At 44.4% G+C, this 18,294-nt stretch overlaps 1 protein-coding gene across 7 annotated transcripts in view; it reads left to right on the top strand.

The window, feature by feature from the left end:
- Positions 1-8,018, top strand: part of PLEKHB2 (pleckstrin homology domain containing B2) — a 33,629-nt gene extending 25,611 nt beyond the window's left edge. For 4 of the 7 annotated variants that reach the window (XM_065880583.1, XM_065880584.1, XM_065880585.1 and 1 more), the window contains one exon: positions 7,882-8,018. In XM_065880583.1, the coding sequence (XP_065736655.1) occupies positions 7,882-8,018 (137 nt within the window). The remainder of the gene's footprint in view (positions 1-7,881) is intronic. The other 3 variants (XM_065880586.1, XM_065880587.1, XM_065880588.1) reach the window with 1 other exon arrangement.
- The last annotated feature ends 10,276 nt before the right edge of the window (positions 8,019-18,294 follow it).

The following is an 18,294-nucleotide window of genomic DNA, read 5'->3' on the forward strand; positions in this document are numbered from 1 at the left end:
CTCACTTTGTCACAGCTTACCCTTCCCCCTCCCCATATCCGCAAGTCCATTCTCTAGTAGGTCTGTGTCTTTATTCCCAGCTTACCCCTAGGTTCTTCATGACATTTTTTTTTTCTTAGATTCCATATATACGTGTTAGCATATGGTATTTGTCTTTCACTTTCTGACTTCACTCTGTATGACAGACTCTAGGTCCATCCACCTCACTACAAATTACTCAATTTCATTTCTTTTTATGGCTGAGTGATATTACATTGTATATATGTGCCACGTCTTCTTTATCCATTCATCTGATGATGGACACTTAGGTTGTTTCCATCTCTTGGCTATTGTAAATAGAGCTGCAATGAACATTTTGGTACATGACTCTTTTTGAATTATGGTTTTCTCAAGGTATATGCCCAGTAGTGGGATTGCTGGGTCATATGGTAGTTCTATTTGTAGTTTTTTAAGGAACCTCCATACTGTTCTCCATAGTGGCTGTACCAATTCACATTCCCACCAGCAGTGCAAGAGTGTTCCCTTTTCTCCACACCCTCTCCAGCATTTACTGTTTCTAGATTTTTTGATGATGGCCATTCTGATGGAGTGAGATGATATCTCATTGTAGTTTTGATTTGCATTTCTCTAATGATTAATGATGTTGAGCATTCTTTCATGTGTTTGTTGGCATTCTGTATATCTTCTTTGGAGAAATGTCTATTTAGGTCTTCTGCCCATTTTTGGATTGGGGTGTTTGTTTTTTTGTTATTGAGCTGCTGCTTGTAAATTTTGGAGATTAATCCTTTGTCAGTTGCTTCATTTGCAAATATTTTCTCCCATTCTGAGGGTTGTCTTTTGGTCTTGTTTATGGTTTCCTTTGCTGTGCAAAAGCTTTGACGTTTCATTAGGTCCCATTTGTTTATTTTTGTTTTTATTTCCGTTTCTCTAGGAGGTGGGTCAAAAAGGATCTTGTGTGATTTATGTCATAGAGTGTTCTGCCTATGTTTTCCTCTAAGAGTTTGATAGTTTCTGGTCTTACATTTAGGTCTTTAATCCATTATGAGCTTATTTTTGTGTATGGTGTTAGGGAGTGTTCTAATCTCATACTTTTACATGTACCTGTCCAATTTTACAAGCACCACTTATTGAAGAGGGTGTCCTTTCTCCACTGTACATTCCTGCCTCCTTTATCAAAGATAAGGTGACCATATGTGCGTGGGTTTATCTCTGGGCTTTCTATCCTGTTCCACTGATCTATCTTTCTGTTTTTGTGCCAGTACCATACTGTCTTGATTACTGTAGCTTTGTAGTATAGTCTGAAGTCAGGGAGCCTGATTCCTCCAGCTCTGTATTTCGTTCTCAAGATTGCTTTGGCTATTAGGGGTCTTTTCTGTTTCCATACAAATTGTGAAAGTTTTTGTTCTAGTTCTGTGAAAAATGCCAGTGGTAGTTTGATAGGGATTGCATTGAATCTGTAGATTGCTTTGGATAGTAGAGTCATTTTCACAATGTTGAATCTTCTAATCCAAGAACATGGTATATCTCTCCATCTATTTGTATCATCTTTAATTTCTTTCATCAGTGTCTTATAATTTTCTGCATACAGGTCTTTTGCCTCCTTAGGTAGGTTTATTCCTAGATATTTTATTCTTTTTGTTGCAATGGTAAATAGGAGTGTTTTCTTGATTTCACTTTCAGATTTTTCATCATTAGTGTATAGGAATGCCAGAGATTTCAATGCATTAATTTTGTATCCTGCTACTTTACCAGATTGATTGATTAGCTCTAGTAGTTTTCTGGTAGCATCTTCAGGATTCTCTACGTATAGTATGTCATCTGCAAACAGTGACAGCTTTACTTCTTCTTTTCCAATTTGGATTCCTTTTACTTCCTTTTCTTATCTGATTGCTGTCGCTAAAACTTCCAAAACTATGTTGAATAAGAGTGGTGAGAGTGGGCAACCTTGTCTTTTTCCTCATCTTAGTGGATATGGTTTCAGTTTTTCACCATTGAGGACGATGTTGGCTGTGGGTTTATCATATATGGCCTTTATTATGTTGAGGAAAGTTCCCTCTATGCCTACTTTCTGGAGGGTTTTTATCATAAATGGGTTTTGAATTTTGTCGAAAGCTTTCTCTGCATCTATTGAGATGATCTATGGTTTTTCTCCTTCAATTTGTTAATATGGTTCGTCACGTTGATTGATTTGCATATATTGAAGAATCCTTGCATTCCTGGAATAAACCCCCCTTGATCATGGTGTATGATTCTTTTACTGTGCTGTTGGATTCTGTTTGCTAGTATTTTGTTGAGGATTTTTGCATCTATGTTCATCAGTGATATTGGCCTGTAGTTTTCTTTCTTTGTGACATCCTTGTCTGCTTTTGGTATCAGGGTGATGGTGGCCTCGTAGAATGAGTTTGGGAGTGTCCCTTCTTCTGCTATATTTTGGAAGAGTTTGAGAAGGATAGGTGTTAGCTCTTCTCTAACTGTTTGATAGATATCGCCTGTGAAGCCATCTGGTCCTGGGCTTTTGTTTGTTGGAAGATTTTTAATCACAGTCTCAATTTCAGTGCTTGTGATTGGTCTGTTCATATTTTCTATGTCTTCCTGATTCAGTTTTGGCAGGTTGTGCATTTCTAAGAATTTGTCCATTTCTTTCAGGTTGTCCATTTGATTGGCCTAGAGTTGCTTGTAGTAATCTTTCATGATCTTTTGTATTTCTGCAGTGTCAGTTGTTACTTCTCCTTTTTCATTTCTAATTCTATTGATTTGAGTCTTCTCCCTTTTTTTCTTGATGAGTCTGGCTAATGGTTTATCAATTTCGTTTATCTTCTCAAAGAACCAGCTTTTAGTTTTATTGATCTTTGCTATCGTTTCCTTCATTTCTTTTTCATTTATTTCTGATCTGATCTTTATGATTTCTTTCCTTTGCTAACTTTTGGGGTTTTTTTGTTCTTCTTTCTCTAATTGCTTTAGGTGCAAGGTTAGGCTTTTTATTCAAGATGTTTCCTGTTTCTTAAGGTAGGATTGTATTGCTATAAACTTCCCTCTTAGAACTGCTTTTGCTGCATCCCATAGGTTTTGAGTCGTCGTGTCTCCATTGTCATTTGTTTCTAGGTATTTTTTAATTTCCTCTTTGATTTCTTCAGTGATCACTTCATTATTAAGTAGTGTATTGTTTAGCCTCCATGTGTTTGTATTTTTTACAGATCTTTTCCTGTAATTGGTATCAAGTCTCATAGTGTTGTGGTTGGAAAAGATATTTGAAACAATTTCAGTTTTCTTAAATTTACCAAGGCTTTATTTGTGACCCAAGATATGATCTATCCTGGAGAATGTTCCATGAGCACTTGAGAAAAATGTGTATTCTGTTGTTCGTGGGTGGAATGTCCTATAAATATCAATTAAGTCCATCTTGTTTAATGTATCATTTAAAACTTGTGTTTCCTTATTTATTTTCATTTTGGATTATCTGTCCATGGGTGAAAGTGGGGTGTTAAAGTCCCCTACTATAACGTGTTACTGTCGATTTCCCCTTTTATGGCTGTTAGTATTTGCCTTGCGTATTGAGGTGCTCCTATGTTGGGTGCGTAAATATTTACAATTGTTATATCTTCTTCTTGGATCGATCCCTTGATCATTATGTAGTGTCCTCCTTTGTCTCTTCTAATAGTCTTTATTTTAAAGTCTATTTTGTCTGATATGAGAATTGCTACTCCAGCTCTCGTTTGGTTTCCATTTGCATGGAATATCTTTTTCCATCCCCTCACTTTCAGTCTGTATGTGTCTATAGGTCTGAATTGGGTCTCTTGTAGACAGAATATATATGGGTCTTGTTTTTGTATCCATTCAGCCAGTCTGTGTCTTTTGGTGGGGGCATTTAATCCATTTACATTTAAGGTAATTATCGATATGTATGTTCCTATTCCCACTTTCTTAATTGTTTTGGGTTTGTTATTGTCGGTCTTTTTTTCTGTTGTGTTTCTTGCCTAGAGAAGTTCTTTTAGCATTTGTTGTAAAGCTGGTTTGGTGGTGGTGAACTCTCACCTTTTGCTTGTCTGTAAAGGTTTTAATTTCTCCATCAAATCTGAATGAGATCCTTGCTGGGTAGAGTAATCTTGGTTGCAGGTTTTTCTCCTTCATCACTTTAAATATGTCCTGCCAGTTCTTTCTGGCTTGCAGAGTTTCTGCTGAAAGATCAGCTGTTAACCTTATGGGGATTCCCTTGTGTGTTATTTGTTGTTTTTCCCTTGCTGCTTTTAATATGTTTTCTTTGTATTTAATTTTTGACAGTTTGATTAATATGTGTCTTGGCGTGTTTCTCATTGGATTTTTCCTGTATGGGACTCTCTGTGCTTCCTGGACTTGACTAACTATTTCCTTTCCCATATTAGGGAGGTTTTCAACTATAATCACTTCAAATATTTTCTCAGTTCCTTTCTTTTTCTCTTCCTCTTCTGGAACCCCTATAATTCGAATGTTGGTGCGTTTGATGTTGTCCCAGAGGTCTCTGAGACTGTCCTCAGTTCTTTTCATTCTTTTTTCTTTATTCTGCTCTGCAGTAGTTATTTCCACTATTTTATCTTCCAGGTCACTTATCCGTCCTTCTGCCTCAGTTATTTTTCTATTGATCCCATCTAGAGTATTTTTAATTTCATTTATTGTGTTGTTCGTCATTGTTTGTTTCATCTTTAGTTCTTCTGGGTCCTAGTTAAATGTTTCTTGCATTTTGTCTATTCTATTTCCAGGATTTTGGATCATCTTTACTATTGTTATTCTGAATTCTTTTTCAGGTGGACTGCCTATTTCCTCTTCATTTGTTAGGTCTGGTGGGTTTTTATCTTGCTCCTTCATCTGCTGTGTGTTTTTATGTCTTCTCATTTTGCTTATCGTACTGTGTTTGGGGTCTCCTTTTTGCAGGCTGCAAGTTCGTAGTTCCCATTGTTTTTGGTGTCTGTCCCCAGTGGCTAAGGTTGGTTCAGTGGGTTGTGTAGGCTTCCTGGTGGAGGGGACTAGTGCCTGTGTTCTGGTGGATGAGGCTGGGTCTTGTCTTTCTGTTGGGAACGTCCACGTCTGGTGGTGTGATTTGGGGTGTCTGTGGACTGATTATGATTTTAGGCAGCCTCTCTGCTCATGGGTGGGGCTGTGTTCCTGTGTTGCTAGTTGTTTGGTATATCGTGTCCCACATGTTAGCTTGCTGGACATTGAGTGAAGCTGAGTGCTGGTGTTGAGATGGAGATCTCTGGGAGATTTTTGCCGTTTGATATTATGTGGAGCTGGGAGGTCTCTTGTGGACCAGTGTCCTGAAGTTGGCTCTCCCACCTCAGAGGCACAGCACTGACTCCTGGCTGCAGCACCAAGAGCCTTTCATTCACATGGCTCAGAATAAAAAGGAGAAAAAGTAGAAGGAGAGAGAGAGAAAGGAGGGGAGAGAAAGAGGGAGAGAGAAGGAGAGAGGGAGAGAGGGAGAGAGGGAGAAGAGAAAGAAAGAGGATAAAATAAAATAAAGTAAGATAAAATAAAGTTATTAAAATAAAAAATAATTTAAAATTAAAAAAACGTATAGAACCCTAGGACAAATGGTGAAAGCAAAGCTATACAGACAAAATCTCACACAGAAGCATACACATACACACAAAAAGAGGAAAAGGGGAAAAAATCATAAATCTTGCTCTCAAAGTCCACCTCCTCAATTTGGGATGATTCGTTGTCTATTCATGTATTCCACAGATGCAGGGTACATCAAGTTGATTGTGGAGCTTTTTAATCCGCTGCTTCCGAGGCTGCTGGGAGAGATTTCCCTTTCTGTTCTTTGTTCGCACAGCTCCCGGGGCTCAGCTTTGGATTTAGCCCCGCCTCTGCGTGTAGGTCACCAGAGGGTGTCTGTTCTTCTCTCAGAGAGGATGGGGTTAAAGGAGCCGCTGATTCGAGGGCTCTGGCTCACTCAGGCCGAGGGGAGGGAGGGGTACGGAGTGCGGGGCATTCCGTGCGTTCTCCCGGGGAAGTTGTCCCCGGGTCCCGGAACCCTGGCAGTGGCGGGCTGGACAGGCTCCCCGGCAGGGAGGTGAGGAGAGTGACCTGTGCTGCGGCTCGCGCCCGTCTCTGGAGCTCCTTTAAGCAGCCCTCTTAATCCCCTCTCCTCGTGCACCAGGAAACAAAGAGGGAAGAAAAAGTCTCTTGCCTCTTCGGCAGGTCCAGACTTTTCCCCGGACTCCCTCCCGGCTAGCCGTGGTACACTAGCCCCTTTAGGCTGTGTTCACACCGCCACTCCGACCGAAGCCCGAGCCTCAGCTCCCAGCCCCGCCTGCCCCGGTGGGTGAGCAGACAAGACTTTCGGGCTGGTGAGTGCCGGTTGGCACCGATCCTCTGTGATGGAATCTCCCTGCTTTGCCCTCCGCACCCCTGTGGCCACACTCTCATCCACGGCTCCGAAGCTTCCCTCCTCCACCACCCGCAGTCTCCACCCATGAAGGGGCTTCTAGTGTGTGGAAACCTTTCCTCCTTCACAACTACCTCCCACTGGTGCAGGTCCCGTCCCTATCCTTTTGCCTCTGTTTTTTCTTTTTTCTTTTGCCCTACCCAGGTACGTGGGGAGTTTCTTGCCTTTTGGGAGGTCTGAGGTCTTCTGCCAGCGTTCAGTAGGTGTTCTGTAGGAGTTGTTCCACGTGTAGGTGTATTTCTGGTGTATCTGTGGGGAGGAAGGTGATCTCCGCATCTTACTCTTCTGCCATCTTCCCCCTCTCCTCTCCAGAGGATCTTTTAATTAGGTCAGCTTACAGGTTCCTACTGTATTACATTTCACTAGTTGGAGTTGCCTAATTGAAATTATTTAAATTTCAAGGCTGTGATAGTGAATGCTACAGTTCACCAGTTTTGTAGTTTAAACATACTGCCCTCAACCCCCGTGTGCCTCACTTTTGCCTGTCTATAAAATAGGGATAACAGGAAGCTCGACTCATAGGGTTCTTATAAGGATTAATTGAGTCAATGAATGTAAATGCTTGTAATACTGTAAGTGCTTAGACTAGTAAGCACTTGTAGATGTTAGCCTTTAGTGTCACTGTTACTTTCACTTCCATTCTTCATCTACGTGGACATATCACTATTGGATTAATCTTTTTCCTAGGGTTGAACTGCTAAGGGAATAGTGGGTCAAGGAGGAAAGTTAACACTATATGTGAGCAATTTTAAAGCTAATTAGCTGTTGGACAATATATTGTGAAGCATAGAAGAGAACACGCAATACATTTCCAGTTGTAAACTCTAATTGTGCAAATAAATTTTAAATTTGTTTAAAGTTTGCTTTTTAGAAGTTTTCCCCCTAGCATAAATATTTTTCCCCATAAAGACATAAGGTTAAAAATGAAGAGCAGGTTAGGTTAGCAGATTAAAGGTTTAATTTAAAAACGGTTTGCATGAATACTAAGAAGCTAATTAACTTCTAGGCGGGTTTTTCTTCTTAGCTGTCAGTGGGAGATTCTTGACTCTGCCATTGTCTCTAGGCTCCGTGTGTCTCCCACACTCCTCGTCTGCCTGCCATCCTGACGAGCAGAATGTGCGGGGCTGAAGTGGACATTGGAGGCTGGGGGTTGCCGCTCCATTAGGATTCTGCTCTCTGCAGTGTCTGGGACTGTGGACCTTGGGAAGCTGTGCATCTTGATTTTCTCTTAGTGCCATCTTAGAAATGGAGGTGTCCTCCTCACTTGGCCAAGTCCAGTCGCCTTCGTCTGTGGTGGAGGAGATCTGGGGAGCACTCACTGCAGTCACCTCAGCAGCGCTCCGAGGGAGGGGTGCAGTGCATGGAGAAACCTCAGGAAGGGTCCCAGTCAAGTGAGCCATCTTTTTGAGTGAATGTTGGACTTCACAAACTGCTCCTATTTTTTCCTTCTTTTCTAGGACTTTATGGACAGCAGCCTGCCAACCAAGTCATCATTCGGGAGCGGTATCAAGACAATGACAGTGACCTGGCGCTGGGCATGCTGGCTGGAGCAGCCACAGGCATGGCCTTAGGGTCTCTGTTCTGGGTCTTCTAGAGTCCTTGGAACCTGGATGTGCATAGCTTCTGATACCCTGTGTGCAATAATATAATTTGCAGGGCATTTCTGTTTGTTATAAATGTTTTTAATAATAGTTTTAGTAGTTCTTTTGAAAGTAGTGACATCATACTTATAACTAATCCATATATGTACCATGGAGAAGGCTTTGGAGTGCTGTTAAAACGTGGACTGTTTGGGGGCACTGGCTCATTCTAGGAGTTTTTTTATGGAACTCTCAGAATACCTTATTTGAACACACCTGTTTGGAAAGGGCATTTTCCTTTTAGAGTTAGGCCTTAGTGCTTAAGGGGTAGTTATTTTAGTGTTACGCGAGTAACGTCGTGATGTATGAGTGGTGAGTGACTGTGGCAAGAAGAACTGCAGCTGTTTTGGTTTAATGCCAGACTTTGAAACCTCAGACCAGACCTGGATGCACGTTACTTCAGGAGTCGTTGGCTGGAACCTTCCTGAGGCAAAGGTGTGATATCGCCACAGCCTCTGGGGCTCTGCAGGCTTCCAACAAAACCGACTGCTTAGGATGACGGGCGGGATGGCAGATCCCCCGCTTTAAAACGATGCTTTTCATTTTATTGTTACTAGTTTGTTTTTGGTAGTGATCCTTGGAAAACATCCCAAATTAGGAGTCGGCTTGAGTCTCAGCGTTTTAGGGCTTTATCATTTAAAACGTGAACAGGACAAAACAATTACAGACAAGTGTGTAGAGGTAGATTTGCTTTATTCAGAGGCATCATGTTTTAAGTGTTTGAGTATTTTTATTGCCACTTCAGCCTACCTATAGCTTATTTTTCTACTTGTTGAGAAAGTAATACTAAGAGAATGGTGAGGAAAGTGGAATGAGAGCCATAGTTACAGTGTTACTGTTTCAGGGGATTGGGCAGCACTGAGGGTCCTCTTTCCCACCCTTCTGAAGGCTGCTAAAGAGCCCGTTTCCTGTCCTGTGCAGGACTGGGGCACTGTGGCTGTCCCTGAGCACTGGGGTGCGTGGAGCCCTGGTGGTGGCATGGTGGGGGAGACTCAGGTTACAGATGGGAGTTGCGGCCTAAGGACATGAATGACCTGCTCAGGGTATTACTCCACCTGACCAGGACACTGGCCTTGTTTTCATTCTTGACTCAAATGTCACAGAGAAGCTTAAAACCATTTAATTTGAGCCCCAGCTATGTGTGAAGCTCTGGAAGACTTCGTGCATTTTTCTTATTTCTTTCTTTATGTAAATTTTAAAACATCAGTTATTCCAGTTTTCTGTCCTGCATGCTTTTAAAAATGTACTTTTACACAGGCAGTTTAGCGCATTGAAGGTCTCTGCTCCTGTACTCCATGTGACCCGATTTTCCATAAAATACACTCCTAGTAGCACAAATTCCGTTTTTATTCTATGTGGGCAGTTACATACATAGTCTTTTGTTTCACTGATCAACCCACTCCATCTCTAAGGCAGACTTAAATAGATCTATCTCCGTATGAAACCAGATGCCAAATGAACTTTGTGGTGACCACAGGTGTGTTTTCCTAGCCAATTCTATTGCACTTGTTGACACTGGAGAGTCTGTTTCCAGCTGAAAAGAAGTATACTTGGCTGTCATCTCTTTGGATGTTTGACATGGTGGAAAGTTGCCAGATGTGATGTGTGACGACACTGGCTTTCATGGTTAAAAATGTTGCTTTAGTTATTTTACGTCGTATGTAGTAAGAATGGTTCTTTTCAGATGGTAATCATTATTCGAGCTGTATGTTTTACTTACAAAATACTAAACTCAGTTTTTAATGTTGCATCATTTTGAACTTGGAGTTACTGGAACCACCGGTACCGAGTTACGTCAGTGAAACGCCCTTGAAGCAGATGGTCTCCTTGTGTTTCCCTGGCTTCCCTCTGACAGAAGGGGGAGAGCTATGGACTGAAACTCGTGCACACGTGTGCCCCCCATCTTCAGTCCCTGTCCCCAGCGGGGCCAGCCCCACTGGGCAACTGTAGTTGAGTCTGGAAGTTCACTGTCACTAGTGACTTGATCCTGAGAGGAAATGCATACTCTGTATAAAGATGGGCTGAGATACTTCATTTCCCTGGCCCCAGCTCTCATAGATGCTAGCGCTTAGGTAATCCTAAATCAAGAAGGTGAGTTGGAAGGAACTTGTTCAGGTTTAGTCAGTATTTTACTTCCACGTGTACTTTTAACTGGTTGGCTGTTGACATTGCACACATGCCAGTTGGCTTGTTTCTTAGCTCTGTTCTTTTAATTCCTTGAGTTAACTTCAGGGTCTTAGATGTAAAGAGAAGGGAGAGACCCGTGGTTGTTTCAGATCATCATTCATAAAACGGGCCAGACCGGGACAGAAGATCTGGATCATGGGAGAAGTTCCTGCCATTGAGACAGAATGACCCACATTTATTTTCTACATTACTTGTGATACTGTGTGATCTTTCTCCTTCCCAAGTTTATGTAGACACCAGCATGGGATGCAGTTCCATTTTTTTCTCCTAGGGTTAATCTTTTTTTCTGATTGCTTGCCTGTCTCTAGTATTCTGTTGTGTCCTCAGAACCTATTTTTCCCTGTATATGCAAATTGTATGTTTATAAGTGAAAATGTTAATACATTAAATGATTGTTAACCTTAAAGCATATTTCATTGACTTCTATTTTTTTTTAATTCAGTTTATTTAAACTATAAAGATAAAAACGGTTCATGCGTTTCTCCCATCCCCCACCCCCTCACTCTGACAACCATGAATCTGGTTTTGTTTTTTTTTTTCATTTATTTTCTAGTAACACAGTCAGCTTTTTCTGCTGCATCACAGGCAATAAGAATGCCATTTATTGAGCATTCCATAAGTGCTAGGGAATGTATTGTCACATCAGAAAACAATAACATTAAATTCCTATATTAACTCCATAAGGGATGTATTATCCAAGTTACTCTGGATGAAACTGAGGCTCAGAAGTTAAATTCTTTTCTTGGGAGCGCACAGGTAGTAAATGAAACATTTATATCTGATATTAAAACGTATTCTTTTTCCCTGTGCCACGTGTATATGAGAGTAATTTCCACAAGAACATCACAGGGGTCAGTACTTCTAGGATGACTATTAAAAAACTGACAGTATCTTCCTCAACCAGATCTACTTGGCCTTGTGGGTTCAGTAACTTCTGCAATATCTTTGGGTACACGACTTTGTGTTTTGTTTTAAAAAATTATTTACATTTTTTTTTCATTTCTGCATTACCTCACTCTCTTCCAGGCTAGCTTTTCTGTTTATCTCGCCTGTTGCAGACTTTGATTAAATTGTGATGTGTGGTTGCCTGTAATAGTTTAAGATTAGGAATCTCATACTAGAAGCTCTGGGTCTGTTGGTTTCATTTCTTTAGGGGAGAAGACTCTAGTATTTTGCCTGGGGACACTTATTTCTGGATGTCGGGTAGGGGAGACACTCCACACAGCCTTTGTAAGCCCTTCTACTTTTCAGCTGGACTTTATTCTCATCTTCCATCATGCTGGCCCTTGCTGCCTCTGGCTCTTTTTTTTTTCAGTTTTTGAATAGGTTATACACACACACACACACACACACACACACAGCTTCAAAATGAAAGAAAGGATTCAGTAAAGTTTCTTGCATCTGCCCATTTCCTATCTTCTCTTTGCTTAACCATTCATACTGGTTTATTTATCCTTCATGAGTTTTTCTTCATGCATATATAAGCCAGTACAAAGATAAATTCTTATTTTTCTTCCTTTTTTTACAAAATAAGCGTAGTATATACACCAGTGGTACTCAGACTTCTTAGTCTCAGGATCCTTTCACAGTATTAAATTTTTGAGGCTTCCCAAGAGGTCTTTAAGGTGAGTTATATCTATCATTATTTACCATATTAGAAAATAAAATTGAGAAATTTGAAAACTTTCTTAAGAAATGGTAAACCCATTATATTTAAAAAATAGACTTGATAAAAAATATTTTCCAATACAAAATCAGTGAGGCAGAGTGTTTTCACGTTTGAAAAAGTTTAACATCGGGCTTAATAGCTGGATTTGCCTGTTTGCTTATGCGTTCAGTCTGTTGTTACTTGTCTTTTGGTTGAAGTATAGAAGGAAATACAGCCTCACATAGATACATAGTTGGAAAGGGAGGACCTTGCAGACCCTCAGAAAGGGTCTTGGGTACCCTCAGGGTTCCTTGGATCATACCTTGAAGACTGCCGATGTATGCTGTTTTATCCTTTTTTTTTTTTCACTTAACATATCTGAGGTATTTCTATACCAGCACGTAAGGAACTTGCCCATTCATTTTATTTGTCCTGTAATTCATCCAGTACCCTTTTACTTTTGCTAAGAATGCTATAATGAAGGATACTGTACAAAAGTGACTCATCCCAGCATGGGACTCTTGGAGGTACTGTGTTCTCTCTGATAGTGTGCAACTAGTGGATGACAGGGCTCCCTGGAGCGGAACTGTCTTGAGTGCCTCCAGGATGACACCAGGGCCTGGGACTGGGTGTTAGAGAACTGTATGCACAGAGGCTGACTGCTGTGATAAGCCACCGCAGGAGCTGAAGGCCACAAGCTCTGCTGCTCAAGCCGCGTCCACTGTGGTTTGCTCGGGAGGGAGATTCTGCCCCAGGTACTCATTTGGAGACCGCAGCTGCTGCTCTCGGGTGCCTTGGAGTCCTCAGGGAGCTTCTGCATCCTGCTGGCAGTGAAAGATGGTGAAGACACAGCCCGCTCCTCAGCTTGGCAGCGGTGCCCGAGGTTCTGCTCTCATTCCGGTGGGGAGAGCTAGTCACGTGGCCCTGGTGCCATGCAGGGGGTCTGGGAGGTGTAGTCTGAGCTCAGGAAGAAGTCGCCCTGGCCACAGCTGTTGCTGAGCCACAGTAAATGGTAAATACTGATGGTCCACTATCTTCAACACTCAGTGCCAAGTCAGGCTGCTATTCACCCTCATTTGCACAGTATTTACTGATTAGTGAAGTGGGTGGTAGCAAATTCCATGTAAATTGTTGGTTCACATAACACAGATGTCATTTGGTCACAGAGTATTTTTGTTGCTCAGTTATTTCTTTCCCTACTTACCAACTGATGGGCAGGTTTGCACCTAGAGAAAGACATTCACCCTGTCCAGCAAGGAATATAGTCATTCCAACCATTTGTTCTTTAATAAATTAAATTTACTCATTCCATCAAGTATTCACTGAGCATCATGGCTCCTGATTATTTCCGCCCCCCCCCCCCGCCACTTCCCTGTGAGTTACACATTCTTGCCTGTTGCTGTGTGACCTCCAGGGTCTCCTCCCGCACTGGGAAGAATAGACCTCCCTGCCTCACTTGGGATGTGGGGTGTGGCGTTCTTCGGCTCAGGAACATCGAGGTTCAAACTCTGGTGCCTAGGTGCTGACGAGAAATGTGTTTTCCTGGGACTCAAGCCCAGAAAGTCCTGAGAGGGTCCACTGTGGGCTGGATTCTGCAGTGCCACCAGCCCCCAGGGGTTTGTGTCCAGGCTTGACTCTCCCCTGGTCCTAGCTCCCCCAAGCCCTACCTGTCCTGAACACTTGTTCCTTCCTTTACCTCTGCCAGGAGCATCTCCCTCCTGCACTTGCAGTGCCTGCTGATGGCCTAGGAAGACTTTCTCCCCTTGCAACTCAGCACTGTGATGAGAGGAACGACACAATGGGGGACGGGTGTCCGGCACTGGCTTTTTCTCTGCCTGGCTGGTAGGAAATCAGGTCAGAAGTGCCTCCCCCTGGACCCCAGGTGGGCTGGTGACTCTGTGTCATCCAGGTGACATTTCTTAACAGGGTCACCCCCCAGTGGGCAGTGAGCCTGGGGTGCTCGAGTGGCCTCTCCGGCAGGGCCTGCCTGGTCTTTTTCAGTTACCTGTCAGAGGCCAGGTGAGCACCTCCTGGGCACAGGGAATGTGTTCTGGGTGCAGTGGGAGGCTGAGGCCTAGGGTCCCTGCAGGGAGGTGTCCTGGGCAGTGTGCGTGGAGGCTGTTCATCCCAGTTTTCAGGAGCTGCCTCACCTGTCTAGATAGGCATGGTAGGTACCAGGGTGGGCTGCGACGGCTCCACAGACATGCAGGAGGGACCACAGGGAGGACTTGGGGCCACACTGGGGGAACGTAGACAGCATGGGCTCTCCAAGTCTCAGCTACTTCTTCCATAAAGTAGGCGTAATAATGAGAGTCCCGCCCTGGAGGACACACGGTGAGCAGTCATCCCCTTTCTTCCACTCCACTCCTAGATGGTGGTTCTCTGTGCTCCCAGGCCACCAGCAGCCCCTGGGAACCTATCAGAAACGCAGATTCTCTGGCTCAGCTTGGACTTTTGAGTCACCAACCAGCCCTCACGTTGATTCCAGTGCAAGTTCAGATCTTGAGAACCACCGGTCTAGAATGGACTCCCCCCCCTCCCCACCCTCTTCCATCCTCTCCTCTTCCCTCCCCCGCCTTCCTTCTCTCCCCCTTGGGAGCAGCTGCACTTCATCCTTGCCACAGCCGGATCTGAGAGTCACCACTGGGTGTCAGAGCAGCCCCAGGAATGTCCCTGCTGTCACACCTTCTCTCAACCCCTGCCCCCCACCCCCCAGTCCCTGCTGTGTCTCCCAGGGCTTCCCAGACTGAGCCCAGAAGAAGAGGAAGTGATGGATTCGGGTCTGGTTGCAGTCCCAGAGCCCTGCACCCGTGCTCCCGCTTCCTCGTCACGGGCTTGGGCTGGGCTGCCTGCTCCATGGCTCTGCCTCCAGTGTTCCTAGGGGCCTCAGGCGAGGTCCTGAGAGGCTAAGGGGCCTGCCTGAGGTCACCCCTGAGCCTCTATCAGGGCGAGGGCTTGGCCCGGTCCTTCCCTAACTGCCCTGGGTGAATCGTCTGGGCACCAAGGTAACTCACCTGGCAGCACCCATGTGGTAGGGACCAGGGCAGCCCCTCCACCGTGTAGGCTGTCATGAGGGGCGTGAGGGTACAGACAAACCCCACTCCTGCCAAACTGCCTCTCGCTCCTTGTCACAGCCTGTAGAGGGTGTGGACGGCGGCGTGGTCAGGGGAGGGGGCAGTAGAGGGTGGCCACTGGGTTTGGCAAGTGGCGGTCATCAGTACCTTAACTTGCTTCAGTGGAAAGTGGAGAGGATGGGAGTGAGTTTGGGGCAGGGCCTGCACACAGCCCACACACCCTCCTGAGCTTTCCCTCCCCAGGCCCGTCATGGCAAGGGCCTGGCTTCAGGCATCAGGGCCTACCAGCCGGCTCTGAAGCTCCTCTTCCTGGGGATGAAGCCTCTGAGCGCACTGGGTGATGCAGGCTGAGCATCCTGGGCAGTGTGGTGCATGCGGGCTCCGTCTACTTTGAGACCCTCGCTGTGAGGAGGGGCCTGTGGTGCACAAGGAGGACGAGGGGTCCAGGTGGGCACACCTTAGCCTCAGGGAGCTACACACGGACACGCGCAGCTGTGCACACACGGAAGGGGCACGTGTGCTCTCCAGACGGCATCCTCCAGGAGAGCTCCACATCCAAGACTGGAGGGGGTTATCACCATTATCGTCACCTGCTGCCAGGTTCAAGTCTGGCCCTGAGCTGTACCTGCTCTGTGAGCGTCTGGGCCAGGCAGTCGCTGGTGCCCGTGTGCCACGTGCCACAGGGTCTGTAAGAGAAGCCTGATCACCAGTGCAGGGAGGCGAGTGCCTGCTCAGTGGGGAACGGGAGAGAGAAACCTGGAGAGAGTAGGGCCCGGTTGTCTTCTTTCCTCCCCTCCTGCCCTCCTGAGACTCAGCAACCTCATCTGTAAAATGGGGACGTGGCCGCAGCCACCCCAGGGGGGAGCTCAGCTTGTGGAGTTAACACACAGGAGACACTTTGAAGGAGGGCCTGGCACAGGTGAGTGCCCTGTGTGCTGCTCCTAGGACTGTTTTCACAGGTGAGGACACTGAAGCCCAGGAGGGTAACCCAGCAGGGGCTCCTGCGACTGGAACTCCTTCCCTCTCCCAGAAACGGCTTCCAGCATGCTCTTGTGGCTGGCATGGAGCTGGGTGCTCAGCAATGGTGGAATTCACTAATAACATTCTGTTGAATATTCAGAGTTGGAAAATAGCATCTTATTAGAACAGCACTTGGGCCATCTGCAAGGGAGTGGCATCAGCTTGCCCTGGGCTAAAACCTTGGCCAGTATAGACTGGCTGGCCAGTTTTTCCAGGCCACACCGTGAAGCAGCGGAAACCCTGGTGCCATGTAATGGGAAAGGCCTCTTGTCTTTCCCATTAGCTGTGGAGTCCTCAGGCGCTGCAGAATCTTCCCATTTCTCGCAGCATTCAGACTGAACACCTTCCCAGCACTGGACCGGCCCAAGCCTCCCTTCTCTTCACCTACAAGGGGCTTCTGGCCTCTGGTCCTTTGCAATCACTCTTCCCTCTGCATGGATACTGTTCCCTGCTCCAGAGTCCCCCCCCTTCCCCCCACCCCACTGCACTTCACTCTGCACCTGCTGTTCCTCACCCATGGGCATTGTTCCCTGCCCCAATATCCTCCCTCTCTCTACCCAATTCTGCACCCTTCACAGCACACATCTGCTCCCCAGTTAGTTCTAGCTCATCCTTCAACTCTCAGCCAAAGGAGCATTTTCTCAGGGAAGCCCCCTGACCTTGGAGACAGGCCTCTCCTTTCTTTGATGGTGCCTTCCTTTTCTTTCTTCTTCTTTTTTTTAACTTTATTTTATGTTGGAGTAGAGCCAATGAACAATGCTGTGATAGTTCACAGCAAAGCGACTCAGCCATACATATACATGTATCCATCCTCCCCAAAATGGCGCCTTCCTTTTCTTCACCGCTCCTCTGTGGCTTGTCCTTTGATACGTGCATATTTGTGTAATTAACCAGTCAAGGCTCTCAGCCAATGAGTGGCATGCGTCTCTGTTCCTATTCTGCCTTCAGGCCTCCTGTGGCACCTGGGGGATGGGAGGTGCTGAACGAATGACCTTCCATTGTTTATGTCTCAACTTTCTCCCTATCACTTGCAAGGGGAAGCCGCCAGAGAAAAGAGCCCAACAGGACATTGAGGCACCCTGAGGAAATTTGAAGAAAGCTGCTTGATAAGATCTCTTTTGGGGCCCTCCTTCATGAGGACTACCCACAAGGGGGCTTAGTCTTCACAATGCCAGACTTGTGTGTGGTCCGAGTTCCTTCCGTGCCCACTGCATGGCCCCCTTCCAGTCTGGGAATAGCTGGCACTGCCCCCAAGGCAGGGGGCAATCTCTGCCTTCTAATAGGAGAGTTTACTTATACTTAAAGTAATTTACTTTAATGAAGGATTTACTTCTGCCATTTGCCTATTTGTTTTCTCTGTATCTTACATATATTTTTTTCCTCCATTGGTTTTGTGTGTGTGTGTGTGTGTGTGTGTGTGTTTAGTTGATTTTTTTTGTAGTGTACATTTTGATTCCCTTCTTTCTTTTACTTTTCTATATAATTTTTAGTTATTTTTAAGTGGTTATCTTGGGGATTGCAGTTAACAATTGTTTCAATTAAACACATTTTGTTTGAATAATATCAGCTTAGCATCAACAATATAGAAATACTCTGCTTATATACCGTTCCATCCTTTACCTTTTATATCATTATTGTCACAGATTACATCTTTATACATCATTTTCCCATTGACATTGATTTATAATTATTGCTTTATGTATTTGTCTTTTAAGTCATTTAGGAAAAAAGAGGTGTTACAAACCTAAAAACAATAATATCAGCCTTTATATTTACCTATGTAGTCACCTTTGTCATTGTTCTTTATTTTTTCTAACTTTGAGTTAATGTCTAGGGTTTTTTTCATTTCGGCATGAAGGACTCCCTTAGCATCTCTTGTAGGGTAGTTCTACTGGTAATTCACTCCCTCAGTTTTTGTTAATCTGGAAATATCTTAATTTCTTTCATTTTTAAAAGATGGTTTTGCTGGATATAGAATTATTGGTTGACAGTTCTTTTCTTTCAGGACTTTAAATATGCCATACCATGTCTTCTGGCTTCCATGGTACTGATGGAAAAATCAGCTGTTAATCTTATTGAAAATCTCTTGTACATGATGAGTCTGTTCTCTCTTGTTGCAGTAAACATTCTCTATGTTTGGGCTTTGATAATTTACTATAATGTGTATTGGTGTGGATGTCTTATCCAACTTGGTATTTGTTGAGCATCTTGAATGTGTATATGCATGTGTTCCATCAGCTTTGGGAAATTTTTAGCCATTATTTCCTAAGAATTCTTTCTGTCCCTTTTTGTTCCTTTCTA

The sequence above is a fragment of the Phocoena phocoena genome, chromosome 7, assembly GCF_963924675.1.
Source record: "Phocoena phocoena chromosome 7, mPhoPho1.1, whole genome shotgun sequence".
In the NCBI taxonomy this organism is placed as follows: domain Eukaryota; kingdom Metazoa; phylum Chordata; class Mammalia; order Artiodactyla; family Phocoenidae; genus Phocoena; species Phocoena phocoena.